A 19,012-nucleotide genomic window follows, 5' to 3' on the forward strand; every position below is an offset into this window, starting at 1 on the left:
ACTTCTTTACTTACCTTATCAGAATCTTTTTTGTTCAATTCTGTATCTTTAGGAGACTTTTCAGTTTCTGTTGAAGCCTCATCTTGCTTAAAAACTTCTTTTCCACTCCTTAAAGTCACAACATTCATCTGCTCCGCATTTGGATTCACCACGGTTTGGCTAGGCAACCTTCCTGGTTGGTGTTGTTGCCCCATCAAACTTGCTAACTGACTCATTTGGCGCTCAAGGTTTTCAATTGCTTTGTCTGTTTTCTGTTGATGAGATTGAGTAGAGTTAGCTAAAGAAGCAATTAAATCCTCAAGAGACTTACTTGGAGCTTGTTGTTGTTAAGGCTGAAATGGTGCCTGTGGTCTTGCTTGAAAGAAGCCAGGCGGACGGTTATAGTTGTTGGGAACAGATTGTTGTCTGTTGTCTTGATTGTTCCACTTTAAGTGTGGATGATCGCGCCATCCTGCATTATAGTTGTTGGAATAGGGATCATACTTTTGCCTTTGTTGCCCTTGAAATCCTCCTAATGCATTAGCTTGCTCAAGACCACCTTGATCCATCAACGAAGGGTACATGTCTGTGGCATGTCCCATCATTGAACATACACCACACACCTGTTTTGGAGCCACAATAACCTGTTGCACAAGATTAGTCAAGTTAGCTAATTGTAATTCAATACTAGAATTAGCACTTACCTCGTTAACTTTCTTAAAAGGTAGCTCATCTCTCCCTCCAAATTGTCGTGTGTTGCCAGCAATGTTCTTTAATAATGCCTTAGCATTTATTGGTGTCTTGTCCATGAATGCTCCTCCACTTGCTGCATCAAGCATTACACGATCAGTATCGTACAATCCCTCATAAAAGTATTGTATTAGTAAATGCTCTAAAATCTGATGGTTAGGACAAGATGCAACCAAATGTGTGAACCACTCATAGTAATCTCCAAAGGGCTCTCCATGTTGTTGTCGGATTGCACATATGTCTTTCCTTATGCTTGCAGCTTTTGTGGCCGGAAAATATTGCTCCAAGAATGCTTGCTTCACTTGGTTCCATGTGTTCATTGATCCCGAAGGTAAATTGTAAAGCCACTCCTTTGCCTTAGCTTCTAATGTAAATGGGAATGCCCTTAACTTGACTTGCTCCTTATCCACATTTGTTGGTCTCATTCCTGAGCATACCACGTGAAACTCCATGAGATGCTTGTTGGCATCCTCTGTTGAGAAGCCATGGAACTTAGGCAAGTAGTGAATCATGCCGGACTTAAGCTCAAATCCTCCTTCTGCATTTGGATATGTGATGCACAATGGTTGTTGATCCGTATTTGGCATTGCCAACTCCCTCAATGTACGGTTATCAGCCATGCCTTCTTGTGGTTCCTCCTCCTCTTCTGAACTTAAATGTGGTGGAGAAGATGGTGGTAAAGACACCGATGCACACTTTTGCTTGATTTTTCTCTGAAGCTTTCGAAATGTTCGTTCAATCTCTGGATCGTAGGAAGCTAGATCAATGCTCTTAGACTTTCGAGTATGCATGTACTACAAAGAGTACCTGAAATAAAAACAAAAACACTAATTGGACAAGAAAAGAAAACAATAGAAAAATAAGTAATTTAGAAATAACAATCCCCGGCGACACGGCGCCAAAATTTGGTAGGCATAAATGCACAACACAAAGTAGCACACAAATATCCTATTAATTTTCTTTATTAACACTAAAATTTGTCGATTGTAGCATATGAAAATAAGGGTCTTTCCCGCAAAAGATTGTTTTATCCAAATACTTAAAATGTCACAAAAACAGGGTGGCTGTCTCCACTGACCAGCCACCGAACAATAATTATTAGACTAACTTACACTTATCCAAATGCAACGAAATGTTATACACATAAACTAGACACACCAAGCTATGCTCACACAAATTGTTGGGATTTTTGGAGTTGATTAGCTATTTCAATTAAATCGGACAAAACAGGACCTCAACAAGTTTCAAATAATACCAATAGATTTTAATTCACAAGTTAAGAAAACGAGTTAGGGGATATGCTATCCACCACCAAATAATCATGCAAGCATGTTATGTTTCATTCAAATCCCTTTTATTTCCGGATGAAGATGCTCAAGTTGGCTCACTGTTAGAACTCAACCTATTACTCTTTCTTACGTAGTATGTTAAGAGAATGGCGTTTTCAACTTAACTTAGTCCCTAACATGCAATCTAGAATGGCGTGTTCATAGATTTAACAAGTAGAAATCATTAAGAATAAAAAGAGTTTGAGTCATCACAAGGCATTGTAAGTACTGGCGTTGTCTTACTTATCCTAGAAATCGGTTCACATGTTAACCACAATTAACAAGTGCTACTCTAGAACATATGTAGGTCCTCATTCAACAAGGGCAGGTAAACATATATTCATAGCATTAAAATCCTAGATATGCTCACTATGTATGCATCCATAGAAACACATAAAGAATTTATCAATGACATAAGTAGTGAAACAATTTTCATCCTTTCATAAAAGTCATTCAAACAAAATATCACAACAACTTTACAATCATATTCGGGGCTTCAAAACAGCCCCTAACTACCAAAAATTAGTTACACATTATTCTCAAATTAAACCAAAAGTAAAACATGGGTTTGAGAAGATAAAACCAAGAAAAATAAAGTGAAGCCTCTTCTTCTTTCCTTCCTTGCTCTCTGCCGTGCCTCTCGCTCTCTTCTGTATTCTATTTCTGCTCTATGTTTTTCTGCTTATTCTTCTCTACCTCTCACGCTTTCTGATCCTCACTTCTCTTTTGCAGTCTGCCGTGTGTAGATGACAAAGTAGAGCACAAAGGCCACAAGTGGAAGGCCATCTCATCCCACTTTGCTTTCTGATTTCTCTCTGTATTTTTTTTATTTGACTTTTCTTCCAATTCCAACCTGTCCGCATGCATTTGCTGCTGTATGTTAATCATTCATCATGATTTTATGCTTTCTGCTTTCTTTGTTTATTTTTTTATGTTGTATCTGAAGTGCCCCTTGGCTTTTCTCTACTTTGTCCGTTGCCTTTAGCCAAAGGGCAATGACAATTCAAAGCACCAAGCCCATCATTCCTTTTGTTTCTGTCGGTCTCTCCTTCTCTGCGCCCTCTGCGCACTCCTTATTCCCCCTATTTTATTTCTTTTTTTCTGTTGTACCTACCGCACTTGTCTCTCCACTCCTTCTTATTCTTCTTTTCTTCATTTTGCTTGAAATTGATCCTAAAACAAAATTAACTGCACATTAACACAAGGTAAGGTAAAATGCCACAATTTTAACACAAAAACATCACAAAGACTTTAGAAATGGATGGTATAAATGCATGAAATATATGAGTGATCAGCCGGATGGCCACTATTCCCTGCTCAAAATCTTGGGATACTTTCCTGAGAGGTTTTTCTACATTAACTTTACCGAATCGCATTTTGAAGGTTAAAGACCGTATCAGGAGTTCAAAAACGATAAGATTTGAGATTTATGGCTCTTGAGGCTTACCTATGGTCGGAAAATCGAAAACTCGTCGGAGTTGGGTTCACTAAATGGTGATGCTCTGTTGCATCTCCATGCCAGCCGCGGTAGAGAGATGAGAGCTAGGAGGATGGTTTTTATGTGTTTGTTTTGGCTGCACAAAGAAGGAGGAATGAGAACTGGGGTGAGGGGATGGTCACGGCAGAAAAGAAGATGATGAGGGAGATTGAGGGTGAGGTGATGTCGGCAAAGAAGGGAAAAAGTGTGATGTGTGTGTTTGAATGACAGAAAAAGGGAGTAAATAATAGAGAGAAGGGAAGTCACGATTCAACCAAAGAAACCTCCAAAAAATGGGGGAGAAATATGCCACGTGGCAGCCCGTGAGTGGTCCAAGGGTGGGGTAAAAAAATCTCCACTTGTGAAATTACCGCAATGCCCTTACGTTAAAAAATTCGTAATAACTTTGAATTCGATTCCAATCGCGCCTATGCGTCTGTATCGTCAAGTACTTCAAGAATAAGTTAAAAAAAATTTCTTATGTCTCACTATACTTTGTTCAACGAAAGTCAATACCCTCACCTCTAGGGCATTTTTGTAAATTCACATTTTTAAAATTTTATAAAATCGTAGAACTAGGGACGGGTTGCCTCATGGATACATTTTAAAATCAAAGAAAAAAGAATGTACCCATATAAGTTTAAAAAAATAAAAAAAAATGGTACATTTTACATATAACAAATTGGTATATTTAAGAATGAGTGCATTTTAAGATTAAAAATTTGAAAAACAATTACATGAATGGGTACATATAATTAGCATGGGTACATTTGACAAAATAAAAAATGGGTACAAATAAATTTAAAAAAAATATGGGTACAAAAAGAAATTAATATATGGATATAAATTAAAACTGAAAAGAAAATTGGTACAAATTAAAAAAATGTTGCAAATTAAAATTGGGTATAAACTAAAACTAAAAATATATGATAAAAACTTTAGTCATAAATATAAATATACTAATTGTAACATTTTTAACATTAAATGAATATATTTAGAAATAAAAAATGTTTTATTATTGAAATAATTAATGATGTTATTAATACCCAAGGACCTTGATCAAAAATTGAAAATGAATATGATTTTAATCAATGGAATGGTAAAAGAAAGGATGAGAACCTAATTTCTCCTAAATTAAATTACATTACAATTTCATAACTTAGTTTCCCTTTTGAATATCTCGCGAGGATATGTTTAAGTAAATATGGTATGTGGAAGCCTCATGTTCCGGTACTTTGACGGAGTTGCTCTTGGAATATTGATCCGACTTCGCCACCCCTGAGTAACTCTCCCATCCTAGTGAATGAGACATTTCTGACCAGATGCTGCTATGTATACAAAATGCTAGTTGTGAGTAGGCCTAGCAATTCTTGACACGACCCGATAACCCGACACGACGCGACACGAAATTAACAGGTGTTCGGGTTGACACGATAACGAATCGGGTGTTAAACCCGATAAGCACCTGTTAAGATAACGGGTTGGTTCGGGTATACATGTGGGTGACACGATACACGATAAGCAGAATATTAATTTAATAATTTTATAACCCTAAAAAATACTATAATAATTATATATATTAATTTAACAATTTTATACCCCTAAAAAGTTTAAAACTATAATAATTATATATATATATATATATATATTAAATTAACTATAATAATTATACCCCCAAAATATTAACTAAAATAATTATAATAATTATATATACTATAATAATTATACCCCCAAAATATTAACTATAATAATTATACGTACAAAATAAATAGATTTAAATCTACATAATATATATATATATATACACACACCATTGAACTTGATGGGATACACGAAACTAATTTCAACGATCCAACCGTTAAACTTGTTTGTATATGCTTCGAGATCGCATTAGCAAAAAATTGGAAAAAATAAACATTCAGAGATCAAGTAACGAGACAAAACTTTTCGATGGTTATCAAACAATAAATCACGATTTAACGGTTATTTTAACTCCGATTTTGATGATTTTTTACAGCTACACTCGTTGACCCTATATGAATACAATGAATGAATTCGATTTTCAATATTTACACTAGTGGATACCACAAAATCTTATGTTATACTTAATGAAAGTATAAATAAATTCTAAGTGTCAGTGAATCTATCGTTTTGATGAGATGCAAATTCTATGAAACTAATTTCAATGATCCAACCGTCAAACTTGTTTGTATATGCTTCGAGATCACATACGCCAAAAATCACAAACATTCAGAGATCAAGAAATGAGACAAAACTTTTCGACGGTTATAAAATAAAAAATCACGATTTAACGGTTATTTTAACTCCGATTTTGATGATTTTTTACAACTATACTCCTTGACCCTATACAAATACAATGAATGAATTTGATCGTCAATTTAAAATATTTACACAAGTGGATACCACAAAATCTTATGTTATACTTGATGAAAGTATAAATAAACACTAAGTGTTAGTGAATCTATCGTTTTGATGGGATACAAATTCTATGAAACTAATTTTAACGATCCAACCGTCAAACTTGTTTGTATATGCTTCGAGATCGCATATGCCAAAAATCACAAAAGAAACAAACATTCAGAGATCAAGTAATGAGACAAAACTTTTTGACGGTTATAAAACAAAAAATCACGATTTAACGGTTATTTTAACTCCGATTTTGATGATTTTTTACAACTACACTCATTGACCCTATACGAATACAATGAATGAATTTGATCGTCAATTTAAAATATTTACACAAGTGGATACCACAAAATCTTATGTTATACTTAATGAAATTATAAATAAACTCCAAGTGTTAGTGAATCTATTGTTTTGATGGGATACGAATTCTATGATACTAATTTTAACGATCCAACCGTCAAACTTGTTTGTATATGCTTCGAGATCGCATATGCCAAAAATCACAAAAAACAAACATTCAGAGATCAAGTAATGAGACAAAACTTTTCGACGGTTATAAAACAAAAAATCACGATTTAACAGTTATTTTAACTCCGATTTTGAGATTTTTTTACAACTACACTCATTGACCCTATACGAATACAATGAATAAATTTGATCGTCAGTTTAAAATATTTACACAAGTGGATACCACAAAATCTTATGTTATACTTCATGAAAGTATAAATAAACTCCAAGTGTTAGTGAATCTATCGTTTTAATGGGATACGAATTCTATGAAACTAATTTTAACGATCCAACCGTCAAACTTGTTTGTATATGCTTCGAGATCACATACACCAAAAATCACAAAAAAAAAACATTCAGAGATCAAGTAACGAGACAAAACTTTTCGACGGTTATAAAACAAAAAATCACGATTTAACGGTTATTTTAACTCCGATTTTGATGATTTTTTACAACTACACTCCTTGACCCTATACGAATATAATGAATAAATTGATCGTCAATTTAAAATATTTACACAAGTGGGTACCACAAAATCTTATGTTATACTTGATGAAAATATAAATAGACTCTAAGTGTTAGTGAATCTATCGTTTTGATGGGATACGAATTCTATTAAACTAATTTTAACGATCCAACCGTCAAACTTGTTTGTATATGTTTCGAGGTCGCATACACCAAAAATCACAAAAAACAAACATTTAGAGATCAAGTAATGAGACAAAACTTTTCGACAGTTATAAAACAAAAAATCACGGTTATTTTAACTCCGATTTTGATGATTTTTTATAACTACACTCATTGACCCTATACGAATACAATGAATGAATTTGATCATCAATTTAAAATATTTATACAAGTGGATACCACAAAATCTTATGTTATACTTAATGAAAGTATAAATAAACTCCAAGTGTTAGTGAATCTATCGTTTTGATGGGATACGAAATCTATGAAACTAATTTTAACGATCCAACCGTCAAACTTGTTTGTATATGCTCTGAGATCGCATATGCCAAAAATCACAAGAAACAAACATTCAGAGATCAAGTAATGAGACAAAACGTTTCGACGGTTATAAAACAAAAAATCACAATTTAACGGTTATTTTAACTCCGATTTTGATGATTGTTTACAACTACACTCCTTGACCCTATACAAATACAATGAATGAATTTGATCGTCAATTTAAAATATTTACACAGGTGAATACCACAAAATCTTATGTTATACTTAATGAAAGTATAAATAAACTCTAAGTGTTAGTGAATCTATCGTTTTGATGGGATACGAATTCTATTAAACTAATTTTAACGATCCAACTGTCAAACTTGTTTGTATATGCTTCGAGATCGCATATGCCCAAAATCACAAAAAACAAACATTCAGAGATCAAGTAATGAGACAAAAATTTTCAACGGTTTTAAAACAAAAAATCACGATTTAATGGGTATTTTAACTATGATTTTGATGATTATTTACAACTACACTCCTTGACCCTATACGAATACAATGAATGAATTTGATCGTCAATTTAAAATATTTACACAAGTAGATACCACAAAATCTGATGTTATAATTAATGAAAGTATAAATAAACTCTAAGTGTTAGTGAATCTATCGTTTTGATGGGATACGAATTCTATGAAAGTAATTTGAACGATCCAACCGTGAAACTTGTTTTTTATTAGGCTCTTATTTTCAAGTGTAGGTGGAGTACTTAAATGACAAATATGTTTTAATGTTTTGAAGTAATATTTATGTGATAATGTGTGGTATGTGCAAATTTAAGAAAAAAATATATTTTTCTTAACGGGTCATAACAGGTGTGACACAACACGACCCATTAAGATAACAGGTGTTACACGAAAATGACACGAACACGACAGACACGACCTGTTTGCCAGACCTAGTTGTGGGGGCACTGGGAGAGTAAGAGAGTAGCCATTTAGCATCATAATAACCGACGCCATGGTTGGTATCTATCACCTATATATTCTTGCACACAGAATAGTCCGATGTAGATGCATCTCATTATTTCATTTCTCGAACCAGTCTTCAGTGTCAGATCTATTAGAATCGATGCTGTCCCTTCTCAACTCCTCCATGCCTGCAATGATTTGTGAGTTAATTTGCAGAAATAATCAGAGGTAACATTTCTTTGTTTAATTTTCTTATACCCAATTGCATCAGTAGACAGTGGACCTTATAAGATCTTCCACGTTATCTCCATGACAGAAAGAACTATTTTTCTGTCCGCTTATTGTCTCAAGAACTAGCATACTGAAGCTATACACATAGGACTTAACAGAAAAGTGTGCACGCATTGCATACTCTGAAGCCATATACCCGCTGCATATAAACAAGAAAAAGTTAAAAGTTTCACCAACATAAATGGAAACTTGGGAAATTATGACACAACATACACTGCTATAACATAAGCCACGCAGGCTGTTATGTACATTCTTACTAGGTCCCCACAATTCAACTAGTATTGCCTTGAGTTTGATCAAGGCACGAACAACCTTGCCATGCTAAAACCTAAAATCTTCGGGTACATTTCTGCATTGATTAAGATGTTACTAGCTTTGAGATCATGATGAATAATTCTAAGGCGAGAGTCTTCATGAAGGTAAAGGATCCCTCGAGCAGTCCCTACTATAATTTTGTATCGCCTATCCAAATCCAGTTGTGCACACTTTGTTGGGTCTACATATATTCATGCAAAGAAAGTCTTCAATTACAATGTTTTCTTGCATGTCACAGAATTGGAATTAATTCTACATCAAAATTTAGGAAAAGTTCAGAGAGAAAAAAGCATAATTCCAGACATACCAAATATGATGTGATCGAGACTTGGGTTGGGCACAAATTCATAGACAAGAAGCCCTTCGTTTCCTTTTAAGCAGAAACCAAACAGTCTAACTAAATTCCGGTGTTGAAGTTTGGCGACTAATAAAACCTCATTTTTGAAATCTAAATCTCCTTGTCCAGAATTTGAGCCTTTTCACAGCTATATCTTCTCCATTGTAAAGCTTACCCAGAACAAGATAGACACATACTAAGTTGCACTCAAGGAATATATGAAAGATAGCTTCAAACATAAGTTATATCGCAGCTCATATTCATGTAATGATGTATCATTACCTTATAAAGAACCAAATCTGCCCTGTCCGAGTTTATTTTCTTCAGAGAAGTCCTCTGTGGCAACCCTAATGGTGCCAAAGTCGAATTGCAAGGATTCCGCAGATCTACTTTCATCTGTATCGCCACCGCCTGATGAACAATATAACAAGAAAACTATTTAAGTTCAGTGTTCTTACCCTTCAAAAAATGTTCATTGTTTATAGTAGAGATGCGACATAGTCAACTTTAAATGTACATCATTAATCTTGTTTCATTACCTGGAAGTAACTTACTAGTTTCGGGCTTTTTCTTTGTTCTCCTTACTCTTAAACAAATGAAGATGAATATAATTAGTGCCAGAGAAACAACAATTGGCACAACAATATTGATGACAGGCCGAGATGCGTTACCCTTCCATCCTGCAAAAACCCAATATCCTTGTGGTTAATCAAACCATAATTTGGATATATTAAACTAGCACCCATTTTCTACTAAAGCATCATACGTATATTTTTAGGTATCAATGCATACATGTACCTCCTGAATTTGTGTTGTGAAGAGACACGCACTTTTGACCAAGCCATCAATTCATTCCACTCTTGGAATCAAGGAGTCACGAGAACGTCCTCCTTCATAGAATCTGTTGTATTTATTTCCATGTAGTTATATCATTCATTGTATTTTCTTCAATGAATGGCCAGGGACACCAAAAGTTAACTCAATGTAATTATATATTGGATTGAATACGATGACTGGAACGTTATCATAATTCTACATCTCTACACTAGAAACCTTCTCCATACCGAACTGGTTCATCTTTCTATATGGATCCACAGCCCTGAAAAGGACTAACAGCCACTCGATCCTGTCTACATTATCACTCAAATGGCTACCAATGACTCTCATATCTTCTTTTCGGACTCCAACGCTTCCCATACCTCTCAAGGCAAAACCTCCTCCTGGCTTCTGCTCTTTTACCAACATCTTTCAACAATGACCTTGGTGACATTGTCAAAGTCCAAGACAAGCCAGGAAATAAGTTACATGATGGTACGCTTAATCCTGTCTATACAAAGGATAAATTGGTGCTCACTTGGATCAAGTCTGAAGAGAATAATAGAATATATAAAAATGTACAAGAGTCAAAAGTTAGTTAGAGTTAGTTAAAGTTACTATTGTAATAATTCTTTTACTCTTGGAAACTTTAGTTTTTACTCTATATGTTTGTATATATACACTTTGTAAAATTATTCCCTGAGTTAATGAAAAAGACTCTTCATTTCCTCAATATGGTAACAGTATTTCCTCACCTCCGGTGATTGCGCCTCTTCGATCTCCTCATGCAATCTTAAATCCGAACTCTTCTCCGCTCATCTCCAACCTTAATTCTTTAGTTCAGGCTTCGATTAACTCGATCACGATCCAGAATAATGGTAGTATGGTTCAAACAAAGCTCAAATGCCACAATTATCTTATATGGAAATCTCTCTTCAATCCGATCTTCTGCCGTTACAAGCTTATCGGAATCGTCGACAGATCTGAGCCACCACCGCCTAAATTTCTTACCTCTCTTCCCAATCCAGCCTTCGAGTAGTGGTATGAGAAGGACCAGAACATCATCATCTGGATCAATTCCACTCTCTCGGAAGATCTCATTCTATTCACTATTGGCATCCAATATGCTCGAGAGCTTTGCTAGAATCTTGAACAAAGATTTGGTGGAGTCTCTCGCTCACATATTAATCAACTCCGCACTAATCTTCAATCTATGAATAGCATCAAGGAGGTTACAAATGCTCTCACTACTACTGGCGCACCAGCGGATGAACATGATCTTCTCCTCATTATTCTAAGCGGTCTTCCTGATGAATATGACTTGTTCATGGATTCTATTCAATTCCTCTTGGTTGACACAAGTATTGATGATCTTCATGGATTTCTTCTCAGTAAAGAAATGGCTCTTTCCAGAAATAAGCACAATCAAGAAGCAAAATCAAAGTTCTTCTTCCCATGAATCGTATCAAGCTTTCAATTCTGTCCAGACATCAAATAATCCTCCACTGCTACCTACACCAAATGTTCCTTAGTTACAAGCATACAACGCTTAAACTCAGCCAAACAGGAGCAATTTTCAGAGGAACAATTCTCAGCGCAATTACTCGAATCGCACCAAATTCAATCGCTACAACAATAACAACCACGACGGACATCGTGGTGGCAATCGTGGTGGAACTTACTACAACAACAATCGTACTTCTCCACACCTTGTTCCATGTCAAATCTATGAGGATCCAGGCCATCTAGCAATCAATTGTTCAAATCGTATGAATCCAAATTTCCAAGGGCGCATTCCACCTGCTAAGCTTGCCATGTGTGCCAATACTTCCACCTATTCTTCCCCACCATGGTTGATGGACTCCGGTGTGAGCTCACACATGACAAACAACGTTCAAAACTTGCAAAATCCTTAGCCATACACTGGTCCTGATAAGGTCTACATTGGAGATGGCCAAGGTTTGCCAATTCTTCACTCAGGTTCTTCGTTTATTAAAACACCATCAACTACATTTAAATTGAACAATGTTTTGCATGTTCCCCATCTGAAAGATGATCTTCTATCTACAAATATGTTTCTTTTGGATAACTGGTGCTCCTTCCTTTTGACTTTAATTTCAAGGATCTTACTACAAGGAGGATGCTTTATAAAGGTCATATTCACAATGGTCTATATCCCTTCTCAGTGTCTTCTCCATCTACAAGACGGTTCTTTGCCAATTCTGCAATAAAAGTATCTCCTCAAATCTGGCATCAGCGTTTGGGGCATCCAACACTCAAGACTTTTCGAAATGTTGTATCAAAGTCTATCTTGCCTACTACTAGTACTATTAGTCAGTTTCATTGTTTAGATTGCATATTAGGTAAATGTGTTAGATTACCTTTTCATGATTCTCGTTGTACTACTTCTCGAGCTTTAGAACTAGTACATGCTGATGTTTGAGGACCATCACCCTTACTCTCTGTGAGTAGTTATAGATTCTATGTCATTTTCATTGATGATTTCATGAAATATACTTGGTTTTATCCTCTGAAGAATAAATATGATGTGTTTCATACATTTGCTTTGTTTCAAGCTCTTATTGAAAACTTCTGTGGCAACAAAGTTGGCACTTTAAGATCTGATTCAAGGGGGTGAATTTCTTAGTTCCGAGTTTAAGAAACATCTTGCTCAACATGGTATTCAATAGCACCTTAGTTGTTGCTACACTCCTCAGCAAAATGGTTGTGCTGAAAGGAAGCATAGACATGTTGTAGAGACTGTCAAAACCCTATTGCTTGCATCCAAAGTTCCCCATCACTTTTGGGTGGAAGCCTTCCTCACTGCAGTCTATCTCATCAATAGACTACCCCATGTTTCAAAGCCTTCACCATGGGAAAAACTCTTCCACAAGTCCCCATATTATACTACCCTTAAGGTTTTTGGATGCATATGTTATCCTTGGTTTCAACCTTATACTAGCTCCAAACTTGAACCTAAGAGTAAGTTGAGTGTCTTCATTGGTTATAGTCTACTTCACAAAGGTTATAGATGTCTTGATCCTATCACCATTAGAGTCTACAGTTCTAGGCATGTCTATTTTGATGAAACCTCATTCCCCTTTCACCAATCTCACTTTGAGTCACTGCCTACATTCCCTTCCCTAACCACATTTCCACCTTCTTATTTCTCTTTTACCTTTCTAAACTTATATCCCTCATCAAACAACAAGTTTTCTTCCTCTTCTCCTCAACAGTCACCATCTGTCCCCTCATCTATATTACCCACAGATGTCACTCATTCTCCAGTACCCTCACCATCACCACCAACACCACCTCCCCTTAGTGCTAGTCCTATAGTACCCTTACCACCACCCCCACCACTTCCTCCTATTTCTACTCATCCTATGCAAACTCGATCGAAATCTGGGATCTATAAACCCAAAGCGTTCACTGCCACAAAACACCCATTACCATTTACTCTAGATCTTGAGTATGTTCCTTTTACTTACTTGCAAGCCTCAAAATTTCCCCATTAGAGGGCTGCTATGCAAGATGAGTTCAATGCTTTGCATATTGTTGGGACTTAGACACTAGTTCCACCTCACTCTTCTCAAAAATTGATGGGGTGTAAATGGGTCTTCTGAAAGAAAGCCAGATGGGTCTGTTGACAGATATGAGGCCAAATTAGTGGCCAATGGGTATAATCAGCAAGAAGGAATAGATATTAGTGATACTTTTTGTCCAATGGCAAAACCAGATACAGATCATTAGCCCATACAGCAGCTGAAATCACTTGGATATGCCAACTGTTTGCTGATATTGGATTTCAGTTGCCTGTTATACCCCAAATTTGGTGTGATAACATATCTGCGATTACTTTGGCCTCAAATCATGTCTTCCATGCTTGGACTAAACATGTTGAAATTGACTACCATTATATTAGGGAGCTTGTTCTTGCTAAGCTTCTCACAGTTCAGTTTGTATGTAGTCAGGATTAGACCGATGACATTCACACAAAATCACTTCCTCGACAACAGTTCCTTGATCTGCGATCCAAGCTTTCACTCCAACCTTCTCCGTTCAACTTGAGGAGGTGTGAATAGAATAATAGAATATATAAAAATGTACAAGAGTCAAAAGTTAGTTAGAGTTAGTTAAAGTTACTGTTGTAATAATTCTTTTACTCTTGGTAATTTTAGTTTTTACCCTACTTGTTTGTATATATACACTCTGTAAAATTATTCTCCGAGTTAATGCAAAAGACTCTTCATTTCCTCAATAAAGTCCACCGCTTCTTCTTCTATCAAAACACTACTCATTCTTTGCACCGCTGCTCAAGAGGCCTGGACACTCTTGGAAAATAGGCTTTCTCCCATCTCCAAAAATCATGTGCGAACTCTGAGGGATCAAATTCGTACGCTCAAGAAAACCTCGCAACAGTCAATTTCGGACTATCTTATTCATGCCAAATCAAGTTTTGACTTGCTTGCTTCTTGATAGGATTTTTACTACTTATGTGAACGGGTTTAAATCTCCTATTTTATTTGCAAGAATCACAAGGTTATTGTAGTATAAACGGATCTCGCAAAGTCGTCTCCATAGGGACTATTAAATAATTCGAAACTAATCATATTCCATTTAATTATTGTAAAGTAGAAATTGAGGTGATTGATTTTATAACCTAATTAAAATAAAAATGAAATTAATGAATTAAAATAAACAATCTGCAATATTAGAGCTAGAGAGAAAAGAAAACAGTTTTGGGAGAATAAAATTAAGAAAGCACTAAGGTTCCACCATCACCTAGCAATCCTATGAATTTTCACCCATTACTTATGATCTATACATGCCACTTTGAAGGTTAGATTTTCCTAATTCATATTCTACTTGGAACCTCCAACATAGAACATATATCTAACATGCAACCCGTCCGGACGTTCGGAGCAAATCTGAACATGAAAGACTCATTATGCTTTATGAAAATCCTTTGAAAAACCATGCAATCCTTAAGACGTGATATTCATCCTAAGTAAAATTACAATTATTAATCACAAGAAGCCAGCGTCAATTTCAGGGAACCTTCCGACCAAAATTGCATCAAATTACTTTTCTAAAGATCCTAATGGTGATCAGGCATTAAGACAATTAGATAGTTTTTATCCCGGTGATTAACAATTCAAAGTATGTATGCAATCAATTATAAGCAATTAAATAAAAATCACATATTCATGCTAAGGCTCAAGGTTTCGCCCTAGCAAAAGAAATTAGTTCCGCATACTCATAATTGAAATCATAGAAAATATATTCAAGAAAATGATTGAAAGCACCTTCAAGTAAAAAGTCTCCAAAACCCTAACAATTCTCTCTGTCTCCAAAATTGCATAAAAGAAAGCGTAAAGAAATATGGTAGACGGCCAAGCAATATATCTGCTCAGCCTCCACACAAACCCTAGGAAACTAAAATTAATTCCAATCAAATAGGAAACATAACCCTAAATTAAATGGTAAAATTCGCCTAAAATCTGAACAGCCACGTTTTGGAACCATAAGCTGCTCCAAAACTGGCCCAATATAGCTGGATTTAATGTTTAGACTATTCTGAACACTTTTCCAGAAGGCCACAAACCCATCCGAGGTCATCTTGGGCTCCAAAAACGCAATTTAAGCCCAAAAACGTCATTTTCTAGCACTGCGCACTACTTTTTTATTTCATCGCCAGAAAATAACCGTTTGGTGGAAAAATCTCAAATTTTGATACGATCAAGCTAAGTGACTCACGAACGTCCTCCAACTGAAATTACTCCAAAATTCTTCCATTTGGTCTTGTTTTGCTCCAGAGGAAGTTGAAAGTCCTATATTGAAAATACAATTCAAAGTATCAAAATTCTTCCAATATATTAACCAAAATACACTAAGATTAGGGTAAAATATATAATATAAAATCTACTCATCACTTCTGCTGGATCCAACATGGCAAAAGCTGAATTGGTTGAATATGCTCTACACGGCCTTCAACATGAATACAAGGAATTTACAACCTCTCTTCATCTTCGTCAATCTCTCACTTTTGACGAATTCTTCAATCTACTCCAAGAAAAACAACTTCAGAAAAGAATGTCGACATTTTCACTGTCAACCGAAGTTGAATTTGCTACAGATCTAGTAGCCCAAGATCACTCAGGCAACAAACCTCATTCCAACAACTACAAGGGGCAAGGTGGTGGACGTGGTCAAATCTGGATAATGAGCATGACCATGGAGATTATAGGAGAAACTTTAAGTGAGATCATGATGGTGGGTGGCGAAACAATCGAGATTGAAATGATGGCAATCCTTGGTCTCAAAATCACGATGGTAAGAGTTAGACTAACTCTTGACACAATTCACCTTCATCTTATCATCGTCCACCGCTGCTCCAACACCTTCAAAATACTCGGAAGTTTCAGTTTGATAGTCCCTGTCAACAATGTGGAAAGGATGACCATGACTCTCATGTCGGTCCTCATCAGGAAAACTAGCCTACACAGCTGCTCACTCAGGCTCTACTTCAGACCCAATGACTTGATGTTTTGACTCCGGAGCAACCCACCACATAGTGTGTGATCCTTGTGCACTCACTAAAGTTCAACCTTACACAGGTACTGATTCTATTATTGTTGTTAACAGATATCATCTTTCTATTATGTATGTTGGAGATGGAAAATTATGCACACCAATGAGTTCATTACATCTTAAATAAGTCTTGTGTTCCTGCCATTTGGAAAAATATATTGTCCATCGGAAATTTTATCATGACAAGGACTATTATTTCGTCATAAATTCTTATGGTTTCTTTGTTAAGGACAACAAGACGAGGAATCTACTTCTAATTGACAGTAGTTCTAATGGTCTTTATCACTCTGTGCTGCTTCAAGGGTTATCGAGAAGATAGCTTTCTATGGAGAGAAGACAACCCAAGACGTTTGGCATGCTCGTCTTGGACACCCATCTTTTGATGTGTCGAATCAACGACACTTACCTGTTAGTGGTGAGATTGATTCTAATAAAATTTGCCATATTTGTCTTATTGGAAAATCTTGCAGACTTTATTTTTCTAATCGTACTTATCATGCACAAAAACCATTAGAACTATTACATCTTGATCTTTTGGGACCAGCCCCTATCTCGTCAAAGTTTGGATATCGGTTTTATCTCTCTATTGTCGATTAGCATACTCGTTATGTTTGGTTTTGTCCATTACTAAATAAAATGCATGTGCATGCCACCTTGGTAGGATTTTAAAGCATGATTGAAAATCAACTCAATTTAACAGTCAAAACATTGCAAATGGATGGTGGTGGTGAATTCACAAGTCGATTATTCATGCAGTTTCCACGAGATAATGGTATTAGTTATTAAATACATTGTTGAAAAATGACTCTGTTTATTGTTTCAATCCAATTTTCCATCTAGCTATTAGGTTGAAGCTTTTTCAACCTCTGTTTATCTCATCAACTGCTTGCTCAATGAACCATACAAATATTTATCCTTATGAGAAACTGAATCAGCATCCTCTAGACTACAAGATGCTCAAAGCTTTTGGTTGTGCTTCTTTCCCACACTTGGTTCCATACAATGAACACAAACTTATGCCTACATCCATAAAATGTGTCTTCATTGGGTATGATCTACATTACGAAGGTTACTAATACTTGGAACCCATCTCTAGTCCTTTGCATATTTCACGGCATGTAACTTTTGTTGGACTCAACTTTCCACTCTGAGCTTGTATCTAAGGACAAAGCAGCTAATCCACCTCCTTTGACAGCACCGATACCAATTCTTGTTGGACCAAGCTCTTCACAACAATTGTTGTCCTCTTTTCAGCCAAAAAATACAATAGCTCCACCAGCTTCTGATCACGAGCAGCCTATGTCCACACCTCAGCAAAATGTTTCTTCTTTTCTGCCACTCACTCCACATTCTATGCATGATTTGAATAGCCAACCAGCAGAATAGATTATCTTTGCAACAAAATTAGACAAATCCAAAACTAATAAGACATCTTGTGGTGTATAAATCAGACGAATATCTATGACACTACTTTTTTTACACAACTTTTGATACAAGTTTTTGTGGATTCCACTCCGTGATGTATTTCCATGATCTAAACCTAAAGCCTTAATCCAACAGTCATATGGATTCATATTTGAGCGATTTTTTGTAGACATGATATTTAAGGGAAGACTTAAAGGATAGGTTCAGATTGTTGAAATATATTACGAAGTGGCTCCACAAAAATGAGAGAGGATCATTGCCGGATCCTCCAATCACATCCGCTCATCGTACATCGTGCGGCCAGTTTTTGTTAGGTATTGTTTATATTCAATTTTAAATAAAAAAATTTACAATGATTTCTGACCACACGATGTACGATGAACGGATGGGATTAGAGGATCCCCAGGATCCTTACAAAGAGTATCTGGCGAGGATCCTCCTGGCACAAAAACATGTGTCAAAAGTTGTGTATAAAAAAAGTGGTGCCACGGATCCATCTTCATACATATATGTTTATTTATGAGGTATCTCATCATACTTTGATGACAAATTAATTCCCCTCTACATGATGTTTTGAAACCACATGAGATGGTAACGTACTTTTGGTTATTGAGTTAAACGATACGCCAAAGCAGAGCAAATGTTTCCAATGAATGCATTTGTGGGAATTCAAACTCGAGTTTGGAGTTCTAAACTTTTGTTCGCTTTCCACTAAACGAACAAAAAAAAGTCATTTATACTATACATTGATATATAATGACCTTGCTTGGCTTAGGCCATCTTTAACCGAATGGTCCAGAGGGCCAGAGGGCTAAAAATAGCCCGAAAATCGTCTCCAACCGAG

The 19,012-nt window shown here is 35.9% G+C and overlaps 1 protein-coding gene, 1 long non-coding RNA gene and 1 pseudogene across 2 annotated transcripts; 1 reads left to right on the forward strand and 2 right to left on the reverse strand.

Annotated features, from left to right (window-relative positions):
• Positions 1-326: 326 nt before the first annotated feature.
• On the reverse strand, positions 327-1,520 carry LOC126602928 (uncharacterized). The gene is made up of 2 exons (XM_050269740.1): positions 684-1,520; positions 327-623 (listed from the first exon to the last, which is right to left on the reverse strand). The coding sequence occupies exons 1-2, from the start codon at positions 1,518-1,520 to the stop codon at positions 327-329; spliced, it is 1,134 nt and encodes a 377-aa protein (XP_050125697.1).
• Positions 1,521-8,414: 6,894 nt separating this feature from the next.
• Positions 8,415-10,079, reverse strand: LOC126602929 (cysteine-rich receptor-like protein kinase 10; annotated as a pseudogene).
• Positions 10,080-10,448: 369 nt separating this feature from the next.
• Positions 10,449-12,675, forward strand: LOC126602518 (uncharacterized). Its single transcript, XR_007616137.1, has 2 exons — positions 10,449-12,108; positions 12,272-12,675. It is a non-coding gene; the product is annotated as an uncharacterized LOC126602518 (long non-coding RNA).
• The last annotated feature ends 6,337 nt before the right edge of the window (positions 12,676-19,012 follow it).

The sequence above is a fragment of the Malus sylvestris genome, chromosome 15, assembly GCF_916048215.2.
Source record: "Malus sylvestris chromosome 15, drMalSylv7.2, whole genome shotgun sequence".
NCBI lineage: Eukaryota > Viridiplantae > Streptophyta > Magnoliopsida > Rosales > Rosaceae > Malus > Malus sylvestris.